Source organism: Callithrix jacchus, chromosome 1 (genome assembly GCF_049354715.1).
Source record: "Callithrix jacchus isolate 240 chromosome 1, calJac240_pri, whole genome shotgun sequence".
In the NCBI taxonomy this organism is placed as follows: domain Eukaryota; kingdom Metazoa; phylum Chordata; class Mammalia; order Primates; family Cebidae; genus Callithrix; species Callithrix jacchus.
In genome coordinates this window covers 169,423,748-169,447,808 of record NC_133502.1, presented here as the reverse complement: position 1 = coordinate 169,447,808, position 24,061 = coordinate 169,423,748, and the positions used below count along the sequence as shown (strand labels likewise).

Genomic DNA, 24,061 nt, shown 5'->3' with positions numbered 1-24,061 from the left:
TTTGTAAGCTCTGAAGTACAAATTAAATCTTATAAAAACCAACAAACTCTCAGTTAAGGGCAGAAGTACGCTGAGAGGCCTAGAAAGATGAATGATGACTCAGGATTGGAAGAAGGCATGTTTGTCAGCTGGTACCAAAAAAGACCTGTTGGACCATGTGATGTTCAGGAGTCTTCCACTTCTATAATTCTATTCAAATAATTGGAAAATAACATCCTGTGGACTTGGTTTTCTACTTTACTTATGGCACTGAACCATTCTTCTGACATTTGCCTTCAATTTAGAGGCTAGGAAAAGCAGATTTTGTTAATTTTTCCTTACAATTTCTTCTCTGAAATAAATTCTTCATTTTCTTCTTTCAAAAAGTTGATAAATGGAATTGCTCAATTCACATTTAATTCTGAAACGGCAGTCAAAGAACTGTCATACTACAGTCTAGAGGATTTAAACGAGAAGTACCTTTATATTGCTGTAACAGTCATAGAGTCTACAGGTAAGAGAGTGTGTGTGTGTGTGTGTGTGTGTGTGTGTGTGTGTACTTTCTTTTGAAAAATATTTAGAATATTAAAGGTATAATAATTTCTAAATTTCTATAATTATTTCACATTGTATTTTCTTTCATAGTTAAATATAAGAAGTAGACTTTTATATAGTTATAAAAAGGCTGTAGAGCTCTGCCTCTTTGTAATCATTGTGAAAGCCATTGTGTCCCTATTACCTTCACTTCTACTGCAAAAATGGGAAAACAGTACTCAATTTATACCTTAAGTAGTTCTGCAGGCTCTCTGCCTTGACCATTTGGCACCCCCATGTTCTCACCTGGTGAAAGTCAAAACCAAAGTAAGATTATGTATGTAAAACTATTCGATGAAGTACTATACAAATAAAAGGTATTACTATTATTATTATTATATCTACACAATGATGGAGTCAAACAGAATGTTTCCTAAAGCCTAAAGTTTTCAACATTATTTTAATGTTTCTTCTTTTTACTTTTTCCTCAATGTATTTTAAATAATTTCAGTTTAAGCAGTATCTATGAGATATTTAAAATGTTGCCACCCAGGCTTACAAACATGAATGATGTATGATCCCTCCACTAAAGTGGTTTACAAATCAGCATCAGGGATAAGACAGGTAAAGAAAGAACTGTTGAAAGAAAGAATTCCATATGAGCTCTAAGCAAAATATTAATGCACTAGCATTCAGAGGAAGGCGAGCTTCTAGATGATTGTTGAGCAACCAAGAATAGTGTTGTGAAGATGATCAGTCTTAAAAAAACAAGTAGGGTTTTGAGGCAGAGTTGGCAGACAGGGTGAAACAGAAACTCTCCATAGAGAGGGCAGATGCAAAAGGATAGATGGTGAAGCTTAATTTTTGAGGACAGCAGATCATCCAGTTTGGCTGAAATATAGGATACGTATAGAGAGTGTTAGAGATCTAATATTGGACAGGAGTTTGGGGATATTAAAGCTTCAAATGTTATTCTTAATAGTTTCACTTAATCTTTAGCTGGAGGGTAACATTATTGGGCTCTTGCCAGTAGACCTTCAAGGGTTCTTTCATTTTTATTTTTTCCTTTCTTCTTTTATTTTATTTGATTTTTCTTTTTTTTGAGATGGAGTCTTGCCTCTGTCACCCAGGTTGGAGTGCAGTGGCAGAATCTCGGCTCAGTGCAACCTCCACCTCCTGGGTTCAAGCGATTCCCCTGCTTCAGCCTACCAAGTAGCTGAGATTACAGGCATGCACCACCACACCTGGCTACTTTTTCCCCCATAGTTTTAGTAGGGACAGGGTTTCACCATGTTGGCCCAGCTCATCTCAAACTTCCCTTCAGGGTTCTTTCTACATCAGGCTCCCTTTTTCTGATTTCCCTTCATATATTTGTGAACACCACCTCCTCCACCTCACTCCACCCCATCTCTGTAGGCTCAGTCTCTGGCCTGACCCTTCCCTCTCTCCTCAATCCCTTGAAAATTGTCAACTGAAACTAGGGCCACCAATGAAAAGTTATGTCCCTCCCTAGCATCCTTGCTCAGTCCAGTCCTATAGCTCTACATAAGAGCTTGTGCTTAAGACCTTGGAAACTACTGATATCTAAACTTTTCTCTGCAGTGCCCCTCTGAAGCAAGACCTGTGTCCCACTTAACTACTGGCAAAGTAATGAATGCAAGAAGGGAGTGAGTGAGTGAATGACTCTATGGAGACATATAGAGAAAAAATGGATATCCATACAGATCATGATACTCCTAAAAACTGTCAACATGATGCTTGTCATTTCCTTAGGAGGATTTTCTGAAGAGGCAGAAATACCTGGCATCAAATATGTCCTCTCTCCCTACAAACTGAATTTGGTGGCTACTCCTCTTTTCCTGAAACCTGGGATTCCATATTCCATCAAGGTAGATGGGGTCAGGGGGTAGACCTTGCTACATGTGATCATCTTGTTCTGTTCATGGAAAACATGTGGGTGGCAAACAAGGTAAGAATGCTGGCATGGGAAGTCACAGAAGGAGCTTATTCTGTGAAACCTGCCCCTCCTGGCAGACACAGACAGGGACAGGAAATTGCAGGTCAGCTGCAGCCTTGGCAGTGACTTCAAAAGTTAGGGCAAGATAGGCTTGTATCATCCCTAAATAAGCATTGCATTAAATTATATGTAAATAAAATCCCCTAAGTCTCTAGTTCAAAAAATACAAATATTTGAAATTATTTGGTGGCAAGTTTCTTAAAAAGCCTTAAGATGGAGATATCATTCCTTGAAAATAGACTCCTTTCTCTCACTACTTTTTTTTTTTAACCTCCAGTGTGTCTCGTTTGTTTCCCTCTGTCTCTGTGTTGTCTTTATGCATAACTCTGTTCAATCTCTTGTCTCTGTATTGCTCTCTGTTCTTTTCGTTTTTGCTTCTGTCTGTCCCTGAATCTTATTTGTTTACTCCTTCTGCTTTCATTATTCTCTCCTTCATCTTCTTTTCGTCTTCTAAATGCTAATAGTATAGAATTGGAACATTCATGTGGTTTTTATCTATTATTGTATTATATATTTTATTATAAATAATGTATTTCATTATGTTTATTAAATGGAAATCTTTATTCCCTGCCCTTAATTTAGAAAGCTAGTGCAAAAAAATTTTTTTGTTCTTTGAAAATGTGTTACTTTTAAAGATCAACTTAAGTACAATCAAAATGTATTATTTATTATTTACCGTGGGTCATGGGCTTTTGAGGAAAAAAAAGGATTTACCAAGCAAGGTTTGGACATGCTCATAGATTCTTACATACATATACTATATATATATAAAATAATATATAAGAAAGTATCATATAATGCATATACAGTAATGTATAACAATATGTAACAAAATGTCTACATATAACAATATTATATAAAACAAAGCTTAAAATACATAATTTTACATAAAATATATTTTATATAAAAATAAAATAACAAACTATATCTGTATGGAATTTTACATATATATATATATATGCGACAGTGAGAGGTAGATGTTAAAGGAAAAAAGGCGTATCTATTTATTGTTTCTCATATTCAAGGGACTTATTCCCAGAAGCGATTGCCTCATTTTCTGCTTTATCCAGTCCTAACCCAATTAAAGAAATACAGAAGTTAGATAACAGAAGACCTCATCTCATCTACTTCTTGACTGACTTAATAGAATGATATTTATATTTTTAATCTGCTTGATTTATGGGAGAATCCATTCAAGAATGATTTAACAAAATAGAATTAAATTATTTTATAAGCTGAGAACACACTTCTCTTTACTAAATTAAACATAAGTAAATCAGGTGTGGTGGTACATGCCTATATAGTCCCAGCTATTTGGGAGGCTGAGGTGGGAGGATTGTTTGAGGCCAATCATTCAAGGTTGCAGTGTGCTGTGATTGTGCCTGTGAATAGCCACTGTACTCCAACCTGGGCAATATAGTAAGTCTCTGTCTCAGAAAAAAAAAAAAAATTTAAGAAAAAAATGCATAAATAATTTATACTTTGGTGGGGAGGAAGGAAAATTATTTCAGAATTGTTGTGCTTTAAAGAAGTAATGAGCTGTTGAAACAGATTTGGACTGTTTTGATGAACAGGTGCAGGTTAAGGATTCACTTGACCAGTTGGTAGGAGGGGTCCCAGTAACACTGAATGCACAAACAATTGATGTAAACCAAGAACCATCTGACTTGGAGCCAAAGAAAAGTGTAACACGTGTTGATGATGGAGTAGCTTCATTTGTGGTTAATCTCCCATCTGGAGTGACGGTGCTGGAGTTTAATGTGAGTTGAATTCTCCTGTTGTATTTTGTAGGACAATGTGTACTCCTGACTGTATGTTTTGGCTAGCGTGCAGAACAGATGCGGCAGATTTTATACACGAGTCCAGTGAACAGTTTCATAATTTTGCTTCCAAGACAAATGAGTTCCAGAGACAATCTGCTAATCCATTGAATTGTCCTTGAGAAAGATAAATGTATCAATTTTTTTATTTGGGAGTTAATTATTTTCTCTTACACCAATAAGACCACGTCAGACTCTAGAAGCTTCAGAATAGGTATAGCAGTACACATGAGTGTTAGGAATATCCTCTTATTTCCCCTCACTTTTAATCCCCTGAAGGGCCACAAAAGGGTCAAAAATTTGGAAGTCTGCCTTTCTTCTAACTACAGGAGCCATTCTACTTTAGAGTTCACATAATAATCTTCTCTCCCAGCAATTATTATTCAAATTCCCAATCTCATAAGCAAGTTAATAACACAAGCCAATGACTGCAGCATGCATATACTCACTATCATCTACTGAGCACTTAGTAAGTGCAAGGCATCATGCTTAGAGCTTTATGAAGAAAACATTAAAAACCATTTAATTAGCAAGATGAGTTACAATATTGTCTTTGCTATTGTGTGGCTCAGGAAATAAAGGCTTCTAACCTCTCTTTTGATTAAATAATTTATCCAGAATTAATAAATGGTGGTACTGGTATGCAAACCAGTGTACATCTGACTCCAGAGCATGAGCTAATAACAATTCTGCTGTCTGAGGGCAGATATTGCTGCCGTGATATCGTTTCTTCTCCACCTCATGTTTATAAGCACCCATCTGTGCCTCTATTTCACAATGAAAATGGGCCAGATAGTCTCTGAGATGTTCATTCACAATGACAGGGGCCAGATAGTCTCCTGTCCCCAAGTCCTCAAGAGTTAGTGCTACCTCCCCACTACTTCACTTCTCCTACCCCCATTTCCCAAATGCTTAGACATCTCTCTGTAATCATTCCATTGGAAGAGAAGTCCCAGCTTACCATGACATTTCAGGAAGACCACCAATATTTATTCCTGGAGCATCTTCCTCTCTTCATTTCAGACTTTCCTGCCATAGCCCATAATCCTGTCATTCTTGTCTGTAGTCTTTGTAAAGTTGCTTGATACCACAGCTGTATCAACACTAGAGTAATGAAGGTTTTTCTTCCCCCCTTCAGCATTTGGTATTGTGAAATTTAGAAATTTATAAAGCAAAGAAAATAATTATGTTTTGTAGAAAGCATTACATCACAGTACACATGTCTTTTTGAAATTTCCCTTTTCAGGTCAAAACTGATGCTCCAGATCTTCCAGAAGGAAATCAGGCCAGGGAAGGTTACCGAGCAGTAGCATATTCATCTCTCAGCCAAAGTTACCTTTATATTGATTGGACTGATAACCATAAGGCTTTGCTAGTGGGAGAACATCTGAATATTATTGTTACCCCCAAAAGCCCATATATTGACAAAATAACTCAATATAATTACTTGGTAAGTACATAACGATGGATTTACATTTTATTCCCCCAGCTGGAACATTTTCCTTTACCTCTAGAGAAGCATTAGAATGATTCTTTATACTTGTATTTACAAAGCACTTTTGAGAACATCATCCAACTTGAATATCAGTTTCTCAAAAAACCTTTGAAACAGGGCATGATTTTCATGACCATTTCACAGATGAGGAAACTGAGAGACAGAGAAGTTAAAAGACTTATGATGGTCACTTAGCTGGGAAGAGGAAGATTTTCATTTGAGCCGAGGACTCTGACTCCTGTTACTAGTAACTCTTTTTACCAAAGAGTACCTGGTTATTCCAAGACGGAACCTGATTAAATCATGTTGCCTCTGCTGTCTTTCATGGCCAAAAATACATGCTTAGACCCAGTTCAGATAAGTGCTTTTTTTTTTTCTTTTTTTTGAGACGGAGTTTCGCTTTTATTACCTAGGCTGGAGTGCAATGGCGCAATCTCGGCTCACCGCAACCTCCGCCACCTGGGTTCAGGTAATTCTCCTGCCTCAGCCTCCTGAGTAGCTGGGATTACAGGCACGCGCCACCACGCCCAGCTAATTTTTTTGTATTTTTAGTAGAGACGGGGTTTCACTATGTTGACCAGGATGGTCTCGATCTCTTGACCTCGTGATCCACCCGTCTTGGCCTCCCAAAGTGCTGGGATTACAAGCGTGAGCCACCGTGCCCGGCCTGGATAAGTGCATTTTATTGTCAAAAGAGGGGGAAGCGAAATCCTTTCTTGAGAGTTGAGTCCTGTCTTGCCTGTTCCAGTTCTGTAGTTCAGCAACGCCCCTATTGCATCATTTATATTAAACAGAGGTGGATCAAGCAGGCCTGTTGGTGAAACCGAGGAAAAAATTTGCAAAAAAATATTAAGAGCTTCCTGACAGTCACCAAAGAAATGGAATGAATTATTTTGATGGCCAGGCCAAATACACAGTGTTGGCTTTTCAACATTTTTGAGGAAGAAATTGAAAAAACAGTAATGAGGACCATAGAAAAATATTGACTGATGAAGGGAAACAGTTTATGGACTACACACCAAACCCATGTATGCAGTCCTGGTCTCTCAGGACAATTTAAGGGATCTTTGAAGGCATTTTGGCTTTATGTGACTTTTTAAAAAAGTCTTAAACCTTCCATTTAGAATCTAATCCCTGGATTTTAAACTTAATCCTCAAATAAGATGCACTCCACTTATTCACCAACTTTTTTTTTTAATCAGTGAAATTAAAGAGGTTTTAGTGACAGTGTGATGACCTTAAACAGTTTTTGGGTTCAAATTTTAGCTCTCTAGTTGTGTGATTTTGAATTAAAATCAGTATGACTTTTAGTTGTTTCCTGAGCTTCAGTTCTTTCAATGAGACTAATATTCTTATCTTAGTGGTGTATTGTGAGAATGAAAGGAGTTAAATAAATGTTAAATTTTCTGGCACACAGTAAGCCCATATATGTAAACTTTTCCTTTCTCCCCTCCCCACCCTCCCCTTCTTCCCTTCCTTTTGTTTGATGGGGTCTCGCTCTATCACCCAGGCTGGAGCGCAGGCACCATCTTGGCTCACTACAACCTCCATCTCCCCAGTTCAAGCAATTCTCCTGCCTCAGCCTCCAGAGTAGCTGAGAGTACAGGCAACCACCACCACACCAGGCTAATTTTTGTATTTTTAATAGAGATGGGGTTTCACCATGTTGGCCAGGGTAGCCTTGAACTCCTGACCTCAGGTGATTCACCTGCCTTGGCCTCCCAAAATGCTGGGATTACAGGCGTAAGCCACCGCCCCCAGCCAAAATTGGTGTTTGTCTGAGACAGAGTCTTGCTCTGTTGCCTAGGATAACGTGCAATGGCATGATCTAGACTCACTGCAACCTCCACCTCTCGGGCTTCAGCAATTCTCCAGCCTCAGCCTCCCAAGTAGCTGGGATTACAGGCATGCACCACCACACCTGGGTAACTATTGTATTTTTAGTAGAGATGGGGTTTTGCAATGTTGGCCAGGCTTGCTTTGAACTCCTGGCCTCAAGTGATCTGCCCACCTCAGCCTCCCAAAGTGCTAGGATTACAGGTGTGAGCCACTGCGCCTGGCCTTACTTTATTTTTCCTTAACATAATTTCGGCCCCAGCTCCGGGCTCCATCCTAAAGCACAGGTTTTGTTTTTGTTGTTTTTTACTTATTGTTGCTGCTGCTGTTTATTTTTAGATTTTATCCAAGGGCAAAATCATAGACTTTGGCACGAGGGAGAAATTTTCAGATGCGTCTTATCAAAGTATAAACATTCCAGTAACAGAGAACATGGTTCCTTCATCCCGACTCCTGGTCTATTACATCGTCACAGGAGAGCAGACAGCAGAATTAGTGTCTGACTCAGTCTGGTTAAATATTGAAGAAAAATGTGGCAACCAGCTCCAGGTAAGCCACAAATTATAAGCCACAAATGAATTTTCTTGTCAGTGAAGGAGGCTGCCAAAATCTTAGCTGCCTCTGAAAAGTCTTGTCTCATACAAACGATCTTTTCTTTTTCAAATGAACTTTTAGGTTCATCTGTCTCCTGATTCAGATGCATATTCTCCAGGCCAAACTGTCTCTCTTGATATGGAAACTAGGATGGATTCCTGGGTGGCATTAACAGCAGTGGACAGCGCTGTGTATGGAGTCCAAACAAAAGCCAAAAAGCCCTTGGAAAGAGTTAAGTAATGCATGTCTCACTGCAGTGCTGCATGTAGTGTGGCGACCAGGCTAGGATATGGGGGAAGAAATAAAGGAAGACTAGGCCTGCTTTTCTATTATCTACTCATCATACTTGCTTTTAGGAAGGTAAGCCATCCTCATGTTAGCTCCCAAAGCACAGGTCAATCCTCTTCTGTTTTTCAAATGTAAATGTAAGCACTTTAAGAATATATGATCATGGCATCAAATACATTCATGGAGGAAAAATTACTCTCAGAATACTTTTGAGGTTTAAGGTAGGGTGGTGATAGTGGTTATAGTAGCTAGTAGCAGCACAGAAAAGAACTGGATAGGTAACATTTAGATTTTTTTAAAACTCTCATTGAAATCCATGGCACAGAAGAATTTCAAAATCATTCAATTCTCATAAGTTCCCATTTATCTTCATTATGTTCAGCTATTATTTTCTAGGCTTGAATTTCTTTGAATAAGGAAGGAAGGAAGGACTGAGAAACTGTAAAATTAAAAAAATATTTGGTGAGAAAAGAACATTTGGGGTCAAAATTAAAATGAATAAGCCTACCCAAACAAGTCCTCACCCATTTAGAACCTAGAGACCTCCCTACCAAAATGCACAAAGTTGTGCTTTTTAAGTAACTTAAAATTAATTTCGTTGTTCATCCAGTCCTTCATGCATTCATACCTATTATTTATTTATTTGGAATCTTATACTGATTGCAGCATTCATTCTATGTACAAAACACTATAGGTCAGTTTCTAAGCTATTTGTCTAAGACTTAGTTCTTGATTTAATTTTGTATAGGTATGTATTTATAAATACAAAGGACAAGTTTAGAAACAAAGTTGGGAAATTTTGTCTTTGATCATTTGAAAAATACCATCTGTGTATTTCACTGGTTTGTGATAACCATCTAACAACTAGTACCTTTTAGTTCTTTAGAGGAATGATTTATACGTCTCAATAGGCTCAACATTTTGCCTTTCTGTACAGGTATTTCAATATTTAGAGAAGAGTGATCTGGGCTGTGGGGCAGGTGGTGGCCTCAACAATGCAGACGTGTTCCACCTAGCTGGACTTACCTTCCTCACTAATGCAAATGCAGACGACTCCCAAGAAAATGGTAAAATGCTCAGCACATTTATTACTGAAAATCACATTGATCATTTGCCTCCCATATCTCATTTTTGTCCCTCTTTCGGAATATTCTCTACCCTGATCTTAGAATGCCAAAACTACATAACTCACCTGTATAAAGTGTTTCACTGACCTTCAAGATTAAGTACAAATTCTTTAGTGTAGTATTCAAAGCCTTCCATGATCTTCTCCTTGGCTCTCTCCAACTAGCTCTTACACTGCTGTGCCTTATGTTATGTTTAAGCTCTACAGAACCAAGTAGAGTTCTTGAGTTGCTATTTTGCACCTTTGGGCCTTTATTTATTTGGATTGCTTTCCCCTTCATTAGCTTGGAGAAGCAAATGTAAGAATCATCCCCTCTATGAGGCCTCTTCCCAACTTAGAATTTATCATTCCCTCCTCCTTTAATAGGGAGGCTATTGCAGGACTAGATCTATTTGCAAGTAATAGAATAGCACTGTGTCATTGCACATTCTTACACATTCTTACACAAAGTCCTGTCTCACCTACTGCATAGGGAGCTCTTTAAGGATAGTAACCACATCTTAATCATCTTCTTTCTATGGTTTTAAAATTACTCATAATTGTGTTTGATACTATGATATTCATACTTATATTTGTAATACTATAACACAAAGAGCAAATAATAAAAAATAGTATACCCAGCGAAAGCATCAGTCATTCTAAATGCTTAGGTATTTCTCTGGAATCAGTGGACCAGAAAGACTACAGGATTCAAAACCAAATTCAGACAAAACAAGTCAAATGATATGACACTAGATCATGAACTCTACTAAGATAAAACAAGTCATATTAAGAAGTATGGTGCACAGTTCCTAATCCAAAGCAGCCTCTCAGTATTTGTTAATTAATGACTTGTGAATGTTTTAAATACTTAGTTTCCTGAAATTTTTTTGAGATGTTATGTCCTTTTTATTCTTTTTCTTTCTCTCTCTTTCTCTCTTTTTTTTTTAAACCAGATGCACCTTGTAAAGAAATTCTCAGGCCAAGAAGGATGCTGAAAAAGAAGATAGATGAAATAGGTACTCTTAGATTCATGTGATTGTAAAAAAGGTTATGCTCATATCATTCAAAAACTGGACAAAATTAAATGTTATTTAAATTCCCCTAATTGAAATAGAATGGGTGAAAAGAAAGATATATATGGAGGTCTAGCTCATCTCTCTCAGAAAGATTAATCCAAATAGAATCTAGTAGTTCATTTACCATAGCCTTAACCTAAGGAAATAGGTCTTTATTACTTCTAGCTCTAAAATCCAAAATATTAGCTTTTATTTGTCATACATATTTTCTCTCTAAAAACGTAATCTAGCAATTAAAATCATATTGTTCCATTTTATTCTGACAAAATCTATGTTTTGACTGTTTTGGGAACATACCTAGAAGTCTATTAGTTCTATTTCATAGATTTAACTGTTAGTAGCATTATTCTCTGAAAATACATCTTGTGGGAATTATTTTAAAATAATTATTTAAATGGTTATGATATTGACCATGTTACAGTAGAAAGAATATCAAACTGGGAGTCAGCAAATTGAGTTCAACTAATATGTTTATAGTAATATAATAATTTATTCCATTTGTATATGAGTTATTTTAATTCTAACCTTTATTCTAAGATCTAATGATATGTAAATAGAGACACCGACTAATCTGAGCACTTACAATAAAGGATGATGCTACTAGGGAAGTCTACAAACTATGCTATGTAAGACGTTGCTGAAAAATAGGATATTCAGCTTGAAGAAGGAAATATTTGTATGGTGATGTAGCCATTTTCAAATATTTGAAGGCTTCTTGGATATTTAACTTATTTTATTAAAAATATTTATATTCTTCGTCTATACTTTTCTGCTTATTTTCAGCAGATCCCAAAGTGCCAGTTTCAAGAGTTAGTATCTGCTGGGCGCGGTGGCTCCTGCCTGTAATCCCAGCACTTTGGGAGGCTGAGGTGGGCGGATTACGAGGTCAGGAGTTTGAGATCAGCCTGGCCAATATGGTGAAAATCCATCTCTGCTAAAAATACAAAAATTAGCCCGGCGTGTTGGTATGCGCCTGTAATCCCAGCTATGCAGGAGGCTGAGGCAAGAGAACTGCATGAACCCGGGAGGCGGAGGTTGCAGTGAGTTGAGATCACACCATTGCACTCCAGCCTGGGAGACAGCAAGACTCCATCTGAAAAAAAAAAAAAGAGTATTTAGCTTGGTTGCAGGAAACCCTTTAACCATTTAATGTGAGCTGGAATGGACCATTTGGTAAGGTCGCATTCTCTCCATTCTTAGAATAGTTTCAAGGGAAGTCTGGACAGTCATCTAGCCATGACTATTGTGGGTAGGGGGATCATATAGCAATAGAAACCAGGTATCCCTTGAGATTCTTTCTAAGCCTGAGATGTTATGACTCTGCGTGATCAAGGGCACTTGCATTATTACCATTTCAGCTGCTAAATACAAACATTCAGTAATGAAGAGATGTTGTTACGATGGAGCCCGTGATAACTATGATGAAACCTGTCAGCAGCGAGCTGCACGGATTACCTTAGGCCCAAGATGCGTCAAAGCTTTCACTGAATGTTGTGTCGCGGCGGCCGAGCACTGTGCTAATTGCTCTTTTAAACACATGCAATTGGGAAGGCTAGGTAAGTATGACGTTTTCTATCAGAATTCTGCTCAATATGGGGAATTTTGTGTAATTTGATGCTTCTAAGAAAGGCAGTTTTCATGATCTATTTAGAATTGAAAGTAGAAAAGATAATTTGTAAATGTCCATAAGAAAAAAAAATCATTTTTGGGCGTCAGAAGAGGTATAGTACAGAGCAGAGTACACTAAGCCAGAGTTAAGACCTGGCATAACCTTAAAGCAAAGTCATCCCATAAACTTGAATGATTATTTATCTTCTCTGAGCCTCAAGCAAGGAGCTTTAACCAGATCCTCTCCAATATACCTGTGAGTTCTACAATTCTATGCTTCTGTGATATTACAACCATTAAAAGTTCTGTCTATGGCTAGGTGTGGTGGCTCACGCCTTTAATCCAAGCACTTTGGAGGCCAAGATGGGCGGATCACCTGAGGTGGGGAGTTCAAGACCAGCCTGACCAACATGGTGAAACCTCACTTAAAAAACCAAAATTTCTATCTATACCTACATTGACAAAACATAGAAGATTTCTAATTCTAGCCTAACATTAAGTGTACTTATATAAAAGTTGATGTGTTATTTCAGTTTCAACCACAATACATGTTTCCAGAATTTATAGAATTCTCATTAATATGTTTTCAGAACTTTTAGGACTTTATATATAGTCTTTTTTTTTTTTTCTTTTTTTTTGAGACAGAATTTGGCTCTGCCGCCCAGGCTGAAGTGCAGTGGTACAATCTTGACTCACTGTAACCTTTGCCTCCCAGGTTCAAACGATTCTCCTGCCCCAGCCTCCTGAGTAGCTGGGATTAAAGACGCCCACCACCACACCTGGCTAATTTTTGTATTTTTATTAGAGACAGGGTTTCACCATGTTGGTCAGGCTGGTCTCAAACTCCTGACCTCAGGTAATCTGCCTGCCTCAGCCTCCCAAAGTGCTGGGATTACAGACATGAGCCTCTGCACCCAGCCTATAGTCTTTAACTAAACAAACAAAAGCAAAATGACAGTTTCTGTTTTATACATATGCATGTCACATAATGACATTTTCATCAATGATGGACCACATATGTGATGGTGGTCCTAGAGGATTATAATACCATATTTTTGCTGTACCTTTTCTGTGTTTAGATATGCTTAGATACACAAATGCGTACCATTGCATTACAGTTGTCTGCAGTAGTTCAGTAACATGCTGTACAGGTTTGTAGCCTAAGAGTAATAGGCTATACTATATAATCCAGATGTGTCGTAAGTTATACCATCTAGATTAGTGTAAGTACACTCTATGATGTGCACACAACAACAAAATCACCTAACAACACATTTCTCAGAACATAACCCTATTGTTAAGCAAAATCTAATAACCATCACTTTGGTAAATGGCCATAAAATTTATGTTTGTAGAAATATATTCATTGAGATGTACAATGTATGAGATTCAGATTGTTTTCCAATATTTGTGGTTTTTTTTGTTTTGTTTTGTATTGAGAGATGAAGTTTCATTCTTGTTGCAATGGCATGGTCTCAGCTCACTGCAACCTCCACCTCCCAGGTTCAAGAGATTCTCCTGCCTCAGCCTCCCAAGTAGCTGGGATTACAGGCACCTGCCACCATGCCTGGCTAATAATATTTGCTTATGATAAGCAGAATTTTAATAAACAATCTAGTCCATATGTTGGTTTTCTTTTTGGAAAGAGGACTCAGCTTTTTTTTTTCTCTTAAATTTTTTTTTAAATTTTTGTGGGTAAACAATAGGTATGTATGTTTGTGAAGTACATGAGATACTTTGATACAGGCATGCAATAAGTAATAATCACATCATGGAAAATGCGGTATCTATCCCCTTAGGTAGTCCTCCTTTGTATTATAAACAATCTAATTATACTCTTTTAGTTATTTTTAAATGTGCAATGAAATTATTATTGACTAAGTTGCCCTGTTGTGCTATCAAGTACTAAGTCTTATTCTTTCTATTTTTTGTACCTGTAAACCATCCCACATCCTCCACATCCTCCTACTACCCTTCCCAGCCTTCTAGTCTCTATCTCTATTAAAGTTAAATTGTTTTGATTTTTAGCACCTACAAATAAGTGAGAACATGCAAATTTTGTCTTTCTGTGCCTAACTTATTTCACTTAACATAATGACCTCCAGTTCCATCCATATTGTTGCACATGACAGTATCTCATTCTTTTTATGGCTGAGTATGGCCACATTTTCTTTCTCCATTCATCTGTTGGTGGATATTTGGTTGCTTCCAAATCCTGACTATTTTTAACAATGCTGCAACAAACATGGGAGTGCAGATATGGCTTCGAAGTACTGATTTTCTTTCTTTTGGGTATATACCCAGCAGTGGGATTGACAGATCATATGGTAGCTCTATTCTTTGTTTTTTGAGGAAACTCCAAATTGTTCTCCATAGTGGTTATAGTAATTTACAGTCCCACCAACAGTGTACAAGGGTTCCCTTTTTTCCACATCCCCTCCAGCATTTGTTGTTGCCTGTCTTTTGAATAAAAGCCATTTTAACTGAGATGAGATGATATTTCATTGTCATTTTGATTGCATTTCTCTGGTGACTACTGATGTTGAGTACCTTTTCACATGCCTTCTTGCCATTTGTATATCTTCTTTAGAGAAATGACTATTGAAATCTTTTGCTCATTTATAAATGGGATTATTACATTTTTTCCTGTAGGGTTGTTTGAACTTTTAATATATTCTGGTTATTAATCTCTTGTCAGATGGGTAGTTGCAAATATTTTCTCCCATTCTATGGGTTGTCTCCTTTATTTATTGTTTCCTTTGCTGTACAGAAGCTCTTAAACTTGATGTGATCCCATTTGTCCATTTTGGCTTTGGTTGTCTGTGCTGGCGGGGTATTATTCAAGAAACTTTTGGCCCTACCAATGTCCTGAAGTGTTTTCCCACTGGTTTTCTGAAGCAGTTGTTATTTTTTGGTTTTTTTGTTTTGTTTTGTTTTTGAGACGGAGTTTCACTCTTGTTACCCAGGCTAGAGTGCAACGGCGTGATCTCAGCTCACCGCAACCTCCACCTCCTGGGTTCAGGCAATTCTCCTGCCTCAGCCTCCTGAGTAGCTGGGATTACAGGCACGCGCCACCATGCCCAGCTATTTTTTTTTTTTTTTTTTGTATTTTTAGTAGACAGGGGGTTTCACCATGTTGACCAGGATGGTCTCGATCTCTTGATCTCGTGATCCACCCGCCTCGGCCTCCCAAAGTGCTGGGATTACAGGCGTGAGCCACCGCGCAGGGCTCCTGAAGCAGTTTTATAGTTTGAGGTCTTAGAGTTAATTCGTTAATCCATTTTTATTTGAGTTTTGTATATGGAGAGAGATAAGGGTCACATTTCATTCTTCTGCATATGGATATCCAGTTTTCCCAGCACCATTAATTGAAGAGACTGTCCTTTCTCCAATGTATGTTCTTGGTTCCTTTGTCAAAAAATGAGCTCACTGTAGGTGTGTGGATTTGTTTCTGGGTTCTCTATTCTGTTCCACAGGTCTATATGTCTGCTTTTATGCCAGTACCATGCTGTTTTTGTTACTATAGCTCTATAGTATGATTTGAAGTCAGGTAATGTGATTCCTCCAGGTTTTTTTGTTTTTGCTCAGAATTGCTTTGGCTATTCTGGTCTTTTGTAGTTTCATATGAATTTTAGGATTTTTTTTTTTCTATTTCTGTGAAGAATGTTATTGGTATTTTCATAGAGATTGCATTGAATTGAGATTGCTTTGGGTAGTATGGACATTTTAACAATATTGATTCTTCCAATCCATGAATATGAAATAAATTTATTTTTTGTGTGTGTCCTCTTGCATTTCTTTCACTGGTGTTTTATAGTTTCCATTGTAGAAATCTTTCACTTTTTGGTTAAGTTAATTCCTAGGTATTTAATTTTATTTGTGTCTATTGTAAATGAAATTACTTTTAAAATTCCTTTTTCACATTGTTTACTATTGACACATAGAAATGCTACTGATTTTCGTATATTGATTTTGTATTCTGCAACTTTACAGAATTCGTTTAGTAGTTCTAATAGGTGTTTTTTGGTTTTTTTTTTTTGTGGAGTCTTCAGGTTTTTCCAAATATATGCATACAAGGATCATTTGACTTCTTCCTTTCTAGTTTGGATGACCTTTATTTTCTTCTCTTGTCTAATGGTTCTGGCTAGGACTTCCAGTGCACTAGGACTTGCCTAGAAATTGCAGTCCTTGTGGCCTAGACTGGCCCTCAAATTCACCTAGAGCCCCAGAACACTCCAGCCCATGGTGGGGAGGCTGGCTGAAACTCAAGCTCCAGCCACTGGGATGGGCGATTCCCCTCTGGCTAGGGCCAGTCCAAATGCTCCCTCCATGGGCAGACATCAGCTGAGTACAGCCTGGTTCTACTTTCCACTGTGACAATGCAGCACTGAGTTCAGCGCAAAACCACAGAATCACTGCACTCTTGCTTTCCCAATATATAGGTTCTCCACACTGCACAGCCACTGCTAGGGGATGGTGGAGGAGTGGCATCAGTGCTTCAAGACTATCTTTCCTGCCCTCTTCAATGTCTCTTTCAGTGATGTAAAGTCAAAACCAGGTACTGTGATTGCTCACCTGATTTTTGATTCTCATGATGGTGCTTTTTGTGTGTAGTTAGTTATTAAAATTTAGGATACCAACAGGAAAGACAAATGGTATATATAGGTTTTCTATTCAGCCATCTTGCTCTGCTGTCTCATATATTTTTTCATTTTTTTAAAATTGTACTTTAGGTTCTGGGGTACATGTGCAGATCATGCAGGATTGTTGTATAGGTGCACACATGGCAATGTGGTTTGCTGCCTCCATCCCCCTGTCACCTACATCTGGCATTTCTCCCCATGTTATCCCTCCCTGACCTCCCCACCCCCTCACTGTCCCTCCCTTGGCCCCCCACAACAGACCCCAGTGTGCGATGCTCCCCTTCCTATGTCCACGTGTTCATTGTTCATCACCCACCTATGAGTGAGAACATGCGGTGTTTGATTTTCTGTTCTTGTGTCAGTTTGCTGAGAATTACGGTTTCCAGATTCATCCATGTCCCTACAAAGGACACAAACTCATCATTTTTTATGGCTGTGTAGTATTCCATGGTGTATATGTGCCATATTTTCCTTGTCCAATCTATCATCGAAGGGCATTTGTGTTGGTTCCAGGTCTTTGCTATTGTTCTTTATAATAGATTGATTTGTAATCCTTTGGGTATATACCCAGTAATGGGATTGCTGGGTCAAATGGAATTTCTATTTCTAGGTTCTTGAGGAAGCACCACACTGTCTTCCACAATGGTTGAACTACTTTACACTCCCACCAACAGTGTAAAGTTTCTATTTCTCCACATCCTCTCCAGCATCTGTTGTCTCCAGATTTTTTAATGATTGCCATTCTAGCTGGTGTGAGGTGGTATCTCAATGTGGTTTTGATTTGCATTTCTCTAATAATCAGTAATGATGAGCATTTTTTCTTATGTTTGTTGGCCTCATATATGTCTTCCTTTGAAAAGTGTCTGTTCATATCCTTTGTCCACTTTTAGATGGGTTTGTTTGTTTTTTTCTTGTAAATCTGTTTTAGTTCTTTGTAGATTCTGTATATTAGCCCTTTGTCAGATGGGTAGATTGCAAAATTTTTTGCCCATTCTGTTGGTTGCTGGTTCACTCTAATGATTGTTTCTTTTGCTCTACAGCAGCTCTGGAGTTTAATTAGGTCCCATTTGTATATTTTGGCTTTTGTTGCCAATGCTTTTGGTGTTTTAGTCATGAAGTCCTTGCCTATGCCTATGTCCTGAATGGTTTTGCCTAGGTTTCTTCTAGGGTTTTTATAGTGTTAGGTCTTATGTTTAAGTCTTTAATCCATCTGGAGTTAATTTTAGTGTAAGGTGTCAGGAGGGGGTCCAGTAATCATCTGGCTTGGCTTCAGCTGGATAGAAGTCTCTCTCTGCAGCCCTTTCCTCCCTGGAACTCTGCCCCTCATTCCAGACAACTTGGCCTTGCAAAACTCCCAACTGTGTTGCCACAAGTCTTCCAAATCATCAGGCTCTGCTTGGATTCTTCTCCCTGCCCTAGTAGGCAGTAAGCCGGGGCAATTTTAGGTTTCACCTAATTGTTTCCTTTCTTTTAGAGATCACAGTCCTGCTTATGCTTCAATGTCTGAAAACTATTGTTTTGTATATCATGTTTAGTTTTCTATTAATGCATCTTAGATAAAAACAGAAGTCCTTCCATTTTTATTCAAATAAATATAAACAAATTACCAAGTTAAGGAAAGCAGAGAGTCATATAAAGCTTCTCTTTTTTCTAATATAAACACAATCATTACAATTATATAAGTGCAAATAACTTTATAGATTGATCAATATCTTGTATAATCTCAGGAACACTAAACATTTAGCAATTTAAGAAATAAATCATTAAAGATATTTTGATACTTTGTTTTGCCAGTGCTATTGGTGGAAAAATCCTAAGTTTTTATAGTTTTTTTGTTTTTGGTTTTGTTTTTTTGAGACTGAGTCTCTCACTTTGTCACCCAGGCAGGAGTGCAGTGGTGTAATCTCGGCTCACTGCGACCTCTACTTCCAGGTTAAAGTGATTATCATGCCTCAGCCTCCTGAGTAGTTGGGACTACAGGCACCCGCCACCATGCCCAGCTAATTTTTGTGTTTTTAGTAGAGACGGAATTTCCCTAGGTTGGCCAGGCTGGTCTCAAATTCCTGACCTCAGGTGATCTGCCCACCTTGGACTCCCGAAGTGTTGAGATTATCGGCATGAGCCAGTGCACCCTGCCTATGGTTCTATTTTGAAAGCATTAAACAAAATATTTTGTTTACCTATAAGAAAATGCTTAAGTTATAGATTAATGACCATATTTTAAAGTTCAGCTATAAGTAGAATTCATATTGTTTTTTCATAATTAAATATGTTTTTTTGCCCAGGCATGAAGATCCTGTTGCCAGTAAGCAAGCCAGAAATTCGAAGTTATTTTCCAGAAAGTTGGTTATGGGAAGTTCATCATGTTCCTGGAAGGTATTATACTTCTTTCATGTGTCCTTGAAAGAAATGTGGATAATGCAAGTATTATGGCCCCAAATCTGGAAACTACCCATTTCCCAATAGCTTGCTGAAGAGTTAAGATGATCCTGCAATTTGATAAGATTTTGTTTTGTTTTGCCTTGCTTTTTTTAATTTTTATTTTCTTAATGTACATTGCACCGGTGATTGGCTGCAGGGCAGAATGAAGAAGGGTACTATTCCACTTAATTTCATTTCACTTCCGTGTGCATTTAGTACACACAACTATGTGCTATACACTATATTAAGCTGCTATTTTTATCCTAAAATAACTTGTACTATAAAACAAACATTGATAAGCAAGAATAAAAGTTCTTTTCTTTTTAAGTTTTTTATTCAACATGTTTTAAGAAAAACACCTCCTCTGTACCACTGAAAACAGTGATGTACTCAGTCCTCAAGCCACACTCTTCTTAGGTGCACTTAAAGCACTGGTTTTCCAATGAGAAGGCAAGGAATGCCTTCAGAGCCCTGCAGGTGTCTCCTCGTGCATCTCCTTGTTTCTACCCTTGTCTTTTCTAATCTTTCTTTCACACAATTGGTGTCCATTTCATCTGACATTATTCATTAGCTAGTATGTCCTCTAGTAAATCTTCTGGCCACTGCTCCCCACTCTACCAGTGATTGGATTGATTAAAATGTAAATACCTTGAGGGTGTGAACTAAATTCAGATTACTGTTTTTGTGTTGAATGAATGCACACTGTCTCTGAACTCTTATAATGCCTTATTGGTACAATTATTGCAGTGCAGTGTAATTGATTTACTTAACTATTTCTTCCACTAGACTGTAAACTGCCTGAGAGTGTGATTATATCTTTTCAGTGCTGTTTACTCAGTACTCAGCACTATACCTGATACAAAGTTGGTAAACAACAGCTGTAAATAAATATACAAGCTTAATCATAATCAGAAGTTTTTAGTTATGTCAGCTTTGTTTTGAGCAGTGCTAACATGCATCACTGTGCTTCTCTTATTTTAGAATATACTGACAATGAACATAGTTTTCTCTTTGTTTTATATGCTTGGATTTTGCAATGTTTCATAGGCATCCTTCTGAACTTGAATTCTCATCATAGAGGTGCAATGTCTAAAAACATGCAATATATACCAGAGTTACTAAATTTTTTTTCTTGATGAGATTTTCCTTAATACCTGATGTGATTTCATCTTATGAATTTTTTTCTTTCTTCTAAAGTAGTTTGAAGCAAAAATTCTGTTAACGGATGTCTCTCTCAAGTTGGGTTAATCAATATTCTACTGTATTTACATATCAACATTTTAACTTCCAGAAAACAGTTGGAGTTTGCCCTGCCTGATTCTCTAACTACATGGGAAATTCAAGGTGTTGGCATTTCAGATAGTGGTAAGCAGGCTTAAGTATATATGCACTTAAAGAATAATTTCATTAGCAAGATGTAACTCTGTTAATATAGATTTAGTTTACCCAGGACTTAAATGGTAGCAATTTTTAAAATATATATTTTTTTTATGTATTACCAAAAGACTTGGATATATCCATATCTTTGAACATACTGATTTCTCCTTTTGCTCCTCTTTTCTTTCCCCCGCTTTTTTTGTTTTTTGTAAATGAAGAAGGGGTCTCACTATGTTGTCCAGGCTGGTCTCAAACTCCTGGTTTCAAGCAATCTTCCCACCTCCACCTTCCAAAGTGCTGGAATTACAGCTTGAGCCACTGCACTCAGCCTCAAGTCTGTATTTTCCTTCACTTTTTTTACTGACTGGGATTTTGTGTAAAGTTAGAAACAAATAAATGACCTCTCTTGGGCTGATCTTTGTGATGATTAAGTACAGATGCTTTCTAAATAACTTCAGGGATGGTTTTGTTTGTTTGCTACTTTTGTTTTAAAATCTTGGTTTCCACAATTAAAATTTTATACCCATTAAAAATGGAACCAATAATGAATATCTAAAAAGATTTGGTGCCTTAGGTGATAAACATTCTCATGCCTTAAATAGAATTAAATATTTATTGAACAAATGAAGTTTTCTGTTAATACTAATTATCATTGAAATTAAGATCAATGAATAGAAAATTCAAGGGCATGAGGTGAGAGTGCAGAGAAAAATATGATCTAATATTCTTTTTTTTCTTGAAGTAAACCAAGTATGAGAAATTTTAATACCAATAAAGCATTATGGGGATTTCCTAATATAATTCTACTTTGCTTCCACTTTGGGCTGAAGGTATATGTGTTGCTGATACTCTCAAGGCAAAGGTGTTCAAAGATGTCTTCCTGGAAATGAATATACCATATTCTGTTGTACGAGGAGAACAGGTCCAGTTGAAAGGGACCGTTTACAACTATAGGACTACTGGGATGCAGGTAAGTAGGTATTAATATTTATGGAATGAAGGAAACATTCTCTGATTTTCTGAGAATTCTGTTAGTGAAATTACTATACACAAAAAAGTAAAAATTCAACCCAGTTCAGCAATAGAAACCAAACACTTACGATGAGCATTGTACTAAACGTGTAGGGATATGAATTAAAGGGATGAAGAAAGGATGAAGGGCAAGTAGGTATTTATGTAACTTCAGTTGAAAGAATAAATTGCTTAAGATAATCAGTGTGCCGTGTAAGTCCAGAGAGGGATGAATTCATATTTAGTTCCTTTATTTGCCCATACTTAGAGTTCCTTGATCTCCTTGATTCTAATGACTCTTTCCTTTCCTCCATTTTAGCATTCATACTCAACTTCACTTTAGAGATCTTATCAACCTCTCTAAAATCGTGATTTCAGACATCTCACATCTCACCATCCAGTGACGACCTCCTTCGGTTCAGTAGCATCACTGAAACCTCCAGTCCACTGACTCAGTCCCTTTTATTGTCCACTACTCCTCTGCTCTTTTTACCTTACTCCTTGTTCATGTTAGAATTCACAAGCCATCATTAAAACCACACTGACTAACATTATGCCAACTCCCTGGATCCTCTCACTCCAGGATACAATTCTAACCATGATCGGACCCACGATTTATCTTCTCCTTGCCAGCACACCTCTAAAGAGAATTATATAATAAGCTGACTGATTTGACTTGAAACTAACATCACAAAACTTCGCATGAGAATTCAATGTGTTCCAAAATTCTAGCTATATTTTTTAAAAACATTAACTTTATTCTTAGAGATTAGTATTTCAGTGGTTTCCTAAAATTTTGCTTATATCCCCTCTTGTTTCAGGAAAACTATGTACCCCTCTGACACATTTTAAAAATTGGCATCTAAAATTTTTATCATACATTTTAAAAAGATGGCAATCTATTACTTTTAAAATATTTAAATATTGATATTTTAAAATAAAACTGTTGCATCAAACTTATATTAGCAGACTCCAAATACCATAGAAATCAATTTTTTAAATGTTTAAATAAGCTCTTTTTTTTTTTTTTTTTTTGAGGTGAAGTCTCACTCTGTCTCCCAGGCTGGAGTGCAGTGACACTATCTTGGCTCACTGCAACCTCCTCCTCCCCAGTTCAAGCGATTCTCATGACTCGGCCTCCTGAGTAGCTGGGATTACAGATGCATGCCACCACCCTTGGCTAATTTTTGTATGTTTAGTAGAGACAGGTTTCACCATGTTGACCAGACTGTTCTCAAACTCCTGACATCAAATGACCCACCTGCCTCAGCCTCCCACAATATTGGGATTACAGGCATGAACCACTGCTCCCTGCTTCAAAAAAGCTCTTCACGACAGATTACATATCATTTCTTTTCCTCAATGAATCATATTTCCATTCTACTTCCCTAATGTTATATATTTATGCTTGAATCTTTTCTGTTGATCACCTTATTATACTTAGATGAACAAAAATATCTATATACATTGAAAATGAAATATTTTAAAATTTCATGATTGTAAGATTCAAAGTATCAACTGATATGTCAACTTAGGTATCATTACAAATATTATTATTAGTATACTATTGATAAAATAACAACATATATTTATAAAGTTATTAAATGTAAAAAATAAAATTTTATTTAAAAATTATCTTCTCATTAGATAAATGAAACTTTTCTCTCAATTGGCTTAACAGCTATGGATAAATATTATTTATTAGAAATGAGAGAGGATTCGGTATAAATTCTATTCTTATTTTTCACTTTTATAGAGGTAGGCATTGCTGTTTAACCCAATATTATCAGGAAGGTTGATAAAATAAAAATATTGTCAATTTTATTACCTCTTTATCAATGTATTTTAATTTTATATCGTGGAGCTTCACATTTAGCTTATTCAATTTATGTAATATATTTGCCACATAATCTAACTGGAAAAATCAGTCCTCATTGATAAAATAATTAGCCAAGTCAGACTTACTTTTTGTCATGGAAAGGCCAATTTGATTTTTTAATCCAAATCATGTTAAGAAATGTCATTCTTTTTTTCCCCACAATTTTAATTTTCAGTAAAAATGAACTTTTCCATATAAACTTGTTTCATCAGAGAACACAAATTTTACTTGGCCACAGGCTGTAAATGGGGAATAAACTTAAGTAATCAGAAGTTACCATACTGATGGTATTATTATTATTATTTGAGACAGAGTCTCTCTTTGTCACCCAGGTTGGAGTGCAGTGACGTGATCTCAGCTTACTGCAACCTCTGC

The 24,061-nt window shown here is 37.0% G+C and overlaps 1 protein-coding gene across 1 annotated transcript in view; it reads left to right on the top strand.

Annotated features, from left to right (window-relative positions):
* Positions 1-24,061, top strand: part of C5 (complement C5) — a 107,291-nt gene that overhangs the window by 20,587 nt on the left and 62,643 nt on the right. The window contains exons 9-20 of the mRNA XM_002743261.7: positions 367-493; positions 2,287-2,402; positions 4,105-4,290; positions 5,597-5,800; positions 8,021-8,230; positions 8,357-8,506; positions 9,501-9,630; positions 10,625-10,687; positions 12,106-12,303; positions 19,284-19,374; positions 20,711-20,784; positions 21,627-21,766. Of these exons, the coding sequence (XP_002743307.2) occupies positions 367-493; positions 2,287-2,402; positions 4,105-4,290; positions 5,597-5,800; positions 8,021-8,230; positions 8,357-8,506; positions 9,501-9,630; positions 10,625-10,687; positions 12,106-12,303; positions 19,284-19,374; positions 20,711-20,784; positions 21,627-21,766 (1,689 nt within the window). The remainder of the gene's footprint in view (positions 1-366; positions 494-2,286; positions 2,403-4,104; positions 4,291-5,596; positions 5,801-8,020; positions 8,231-8,356; positions 8,507-9,500; positions 9,631-10,624; positions 10,688-12,105; positions 12,304-19,283; positions 19,375-20,710; positions 20,785-21,626; positions 21,767-24,061) is intronic.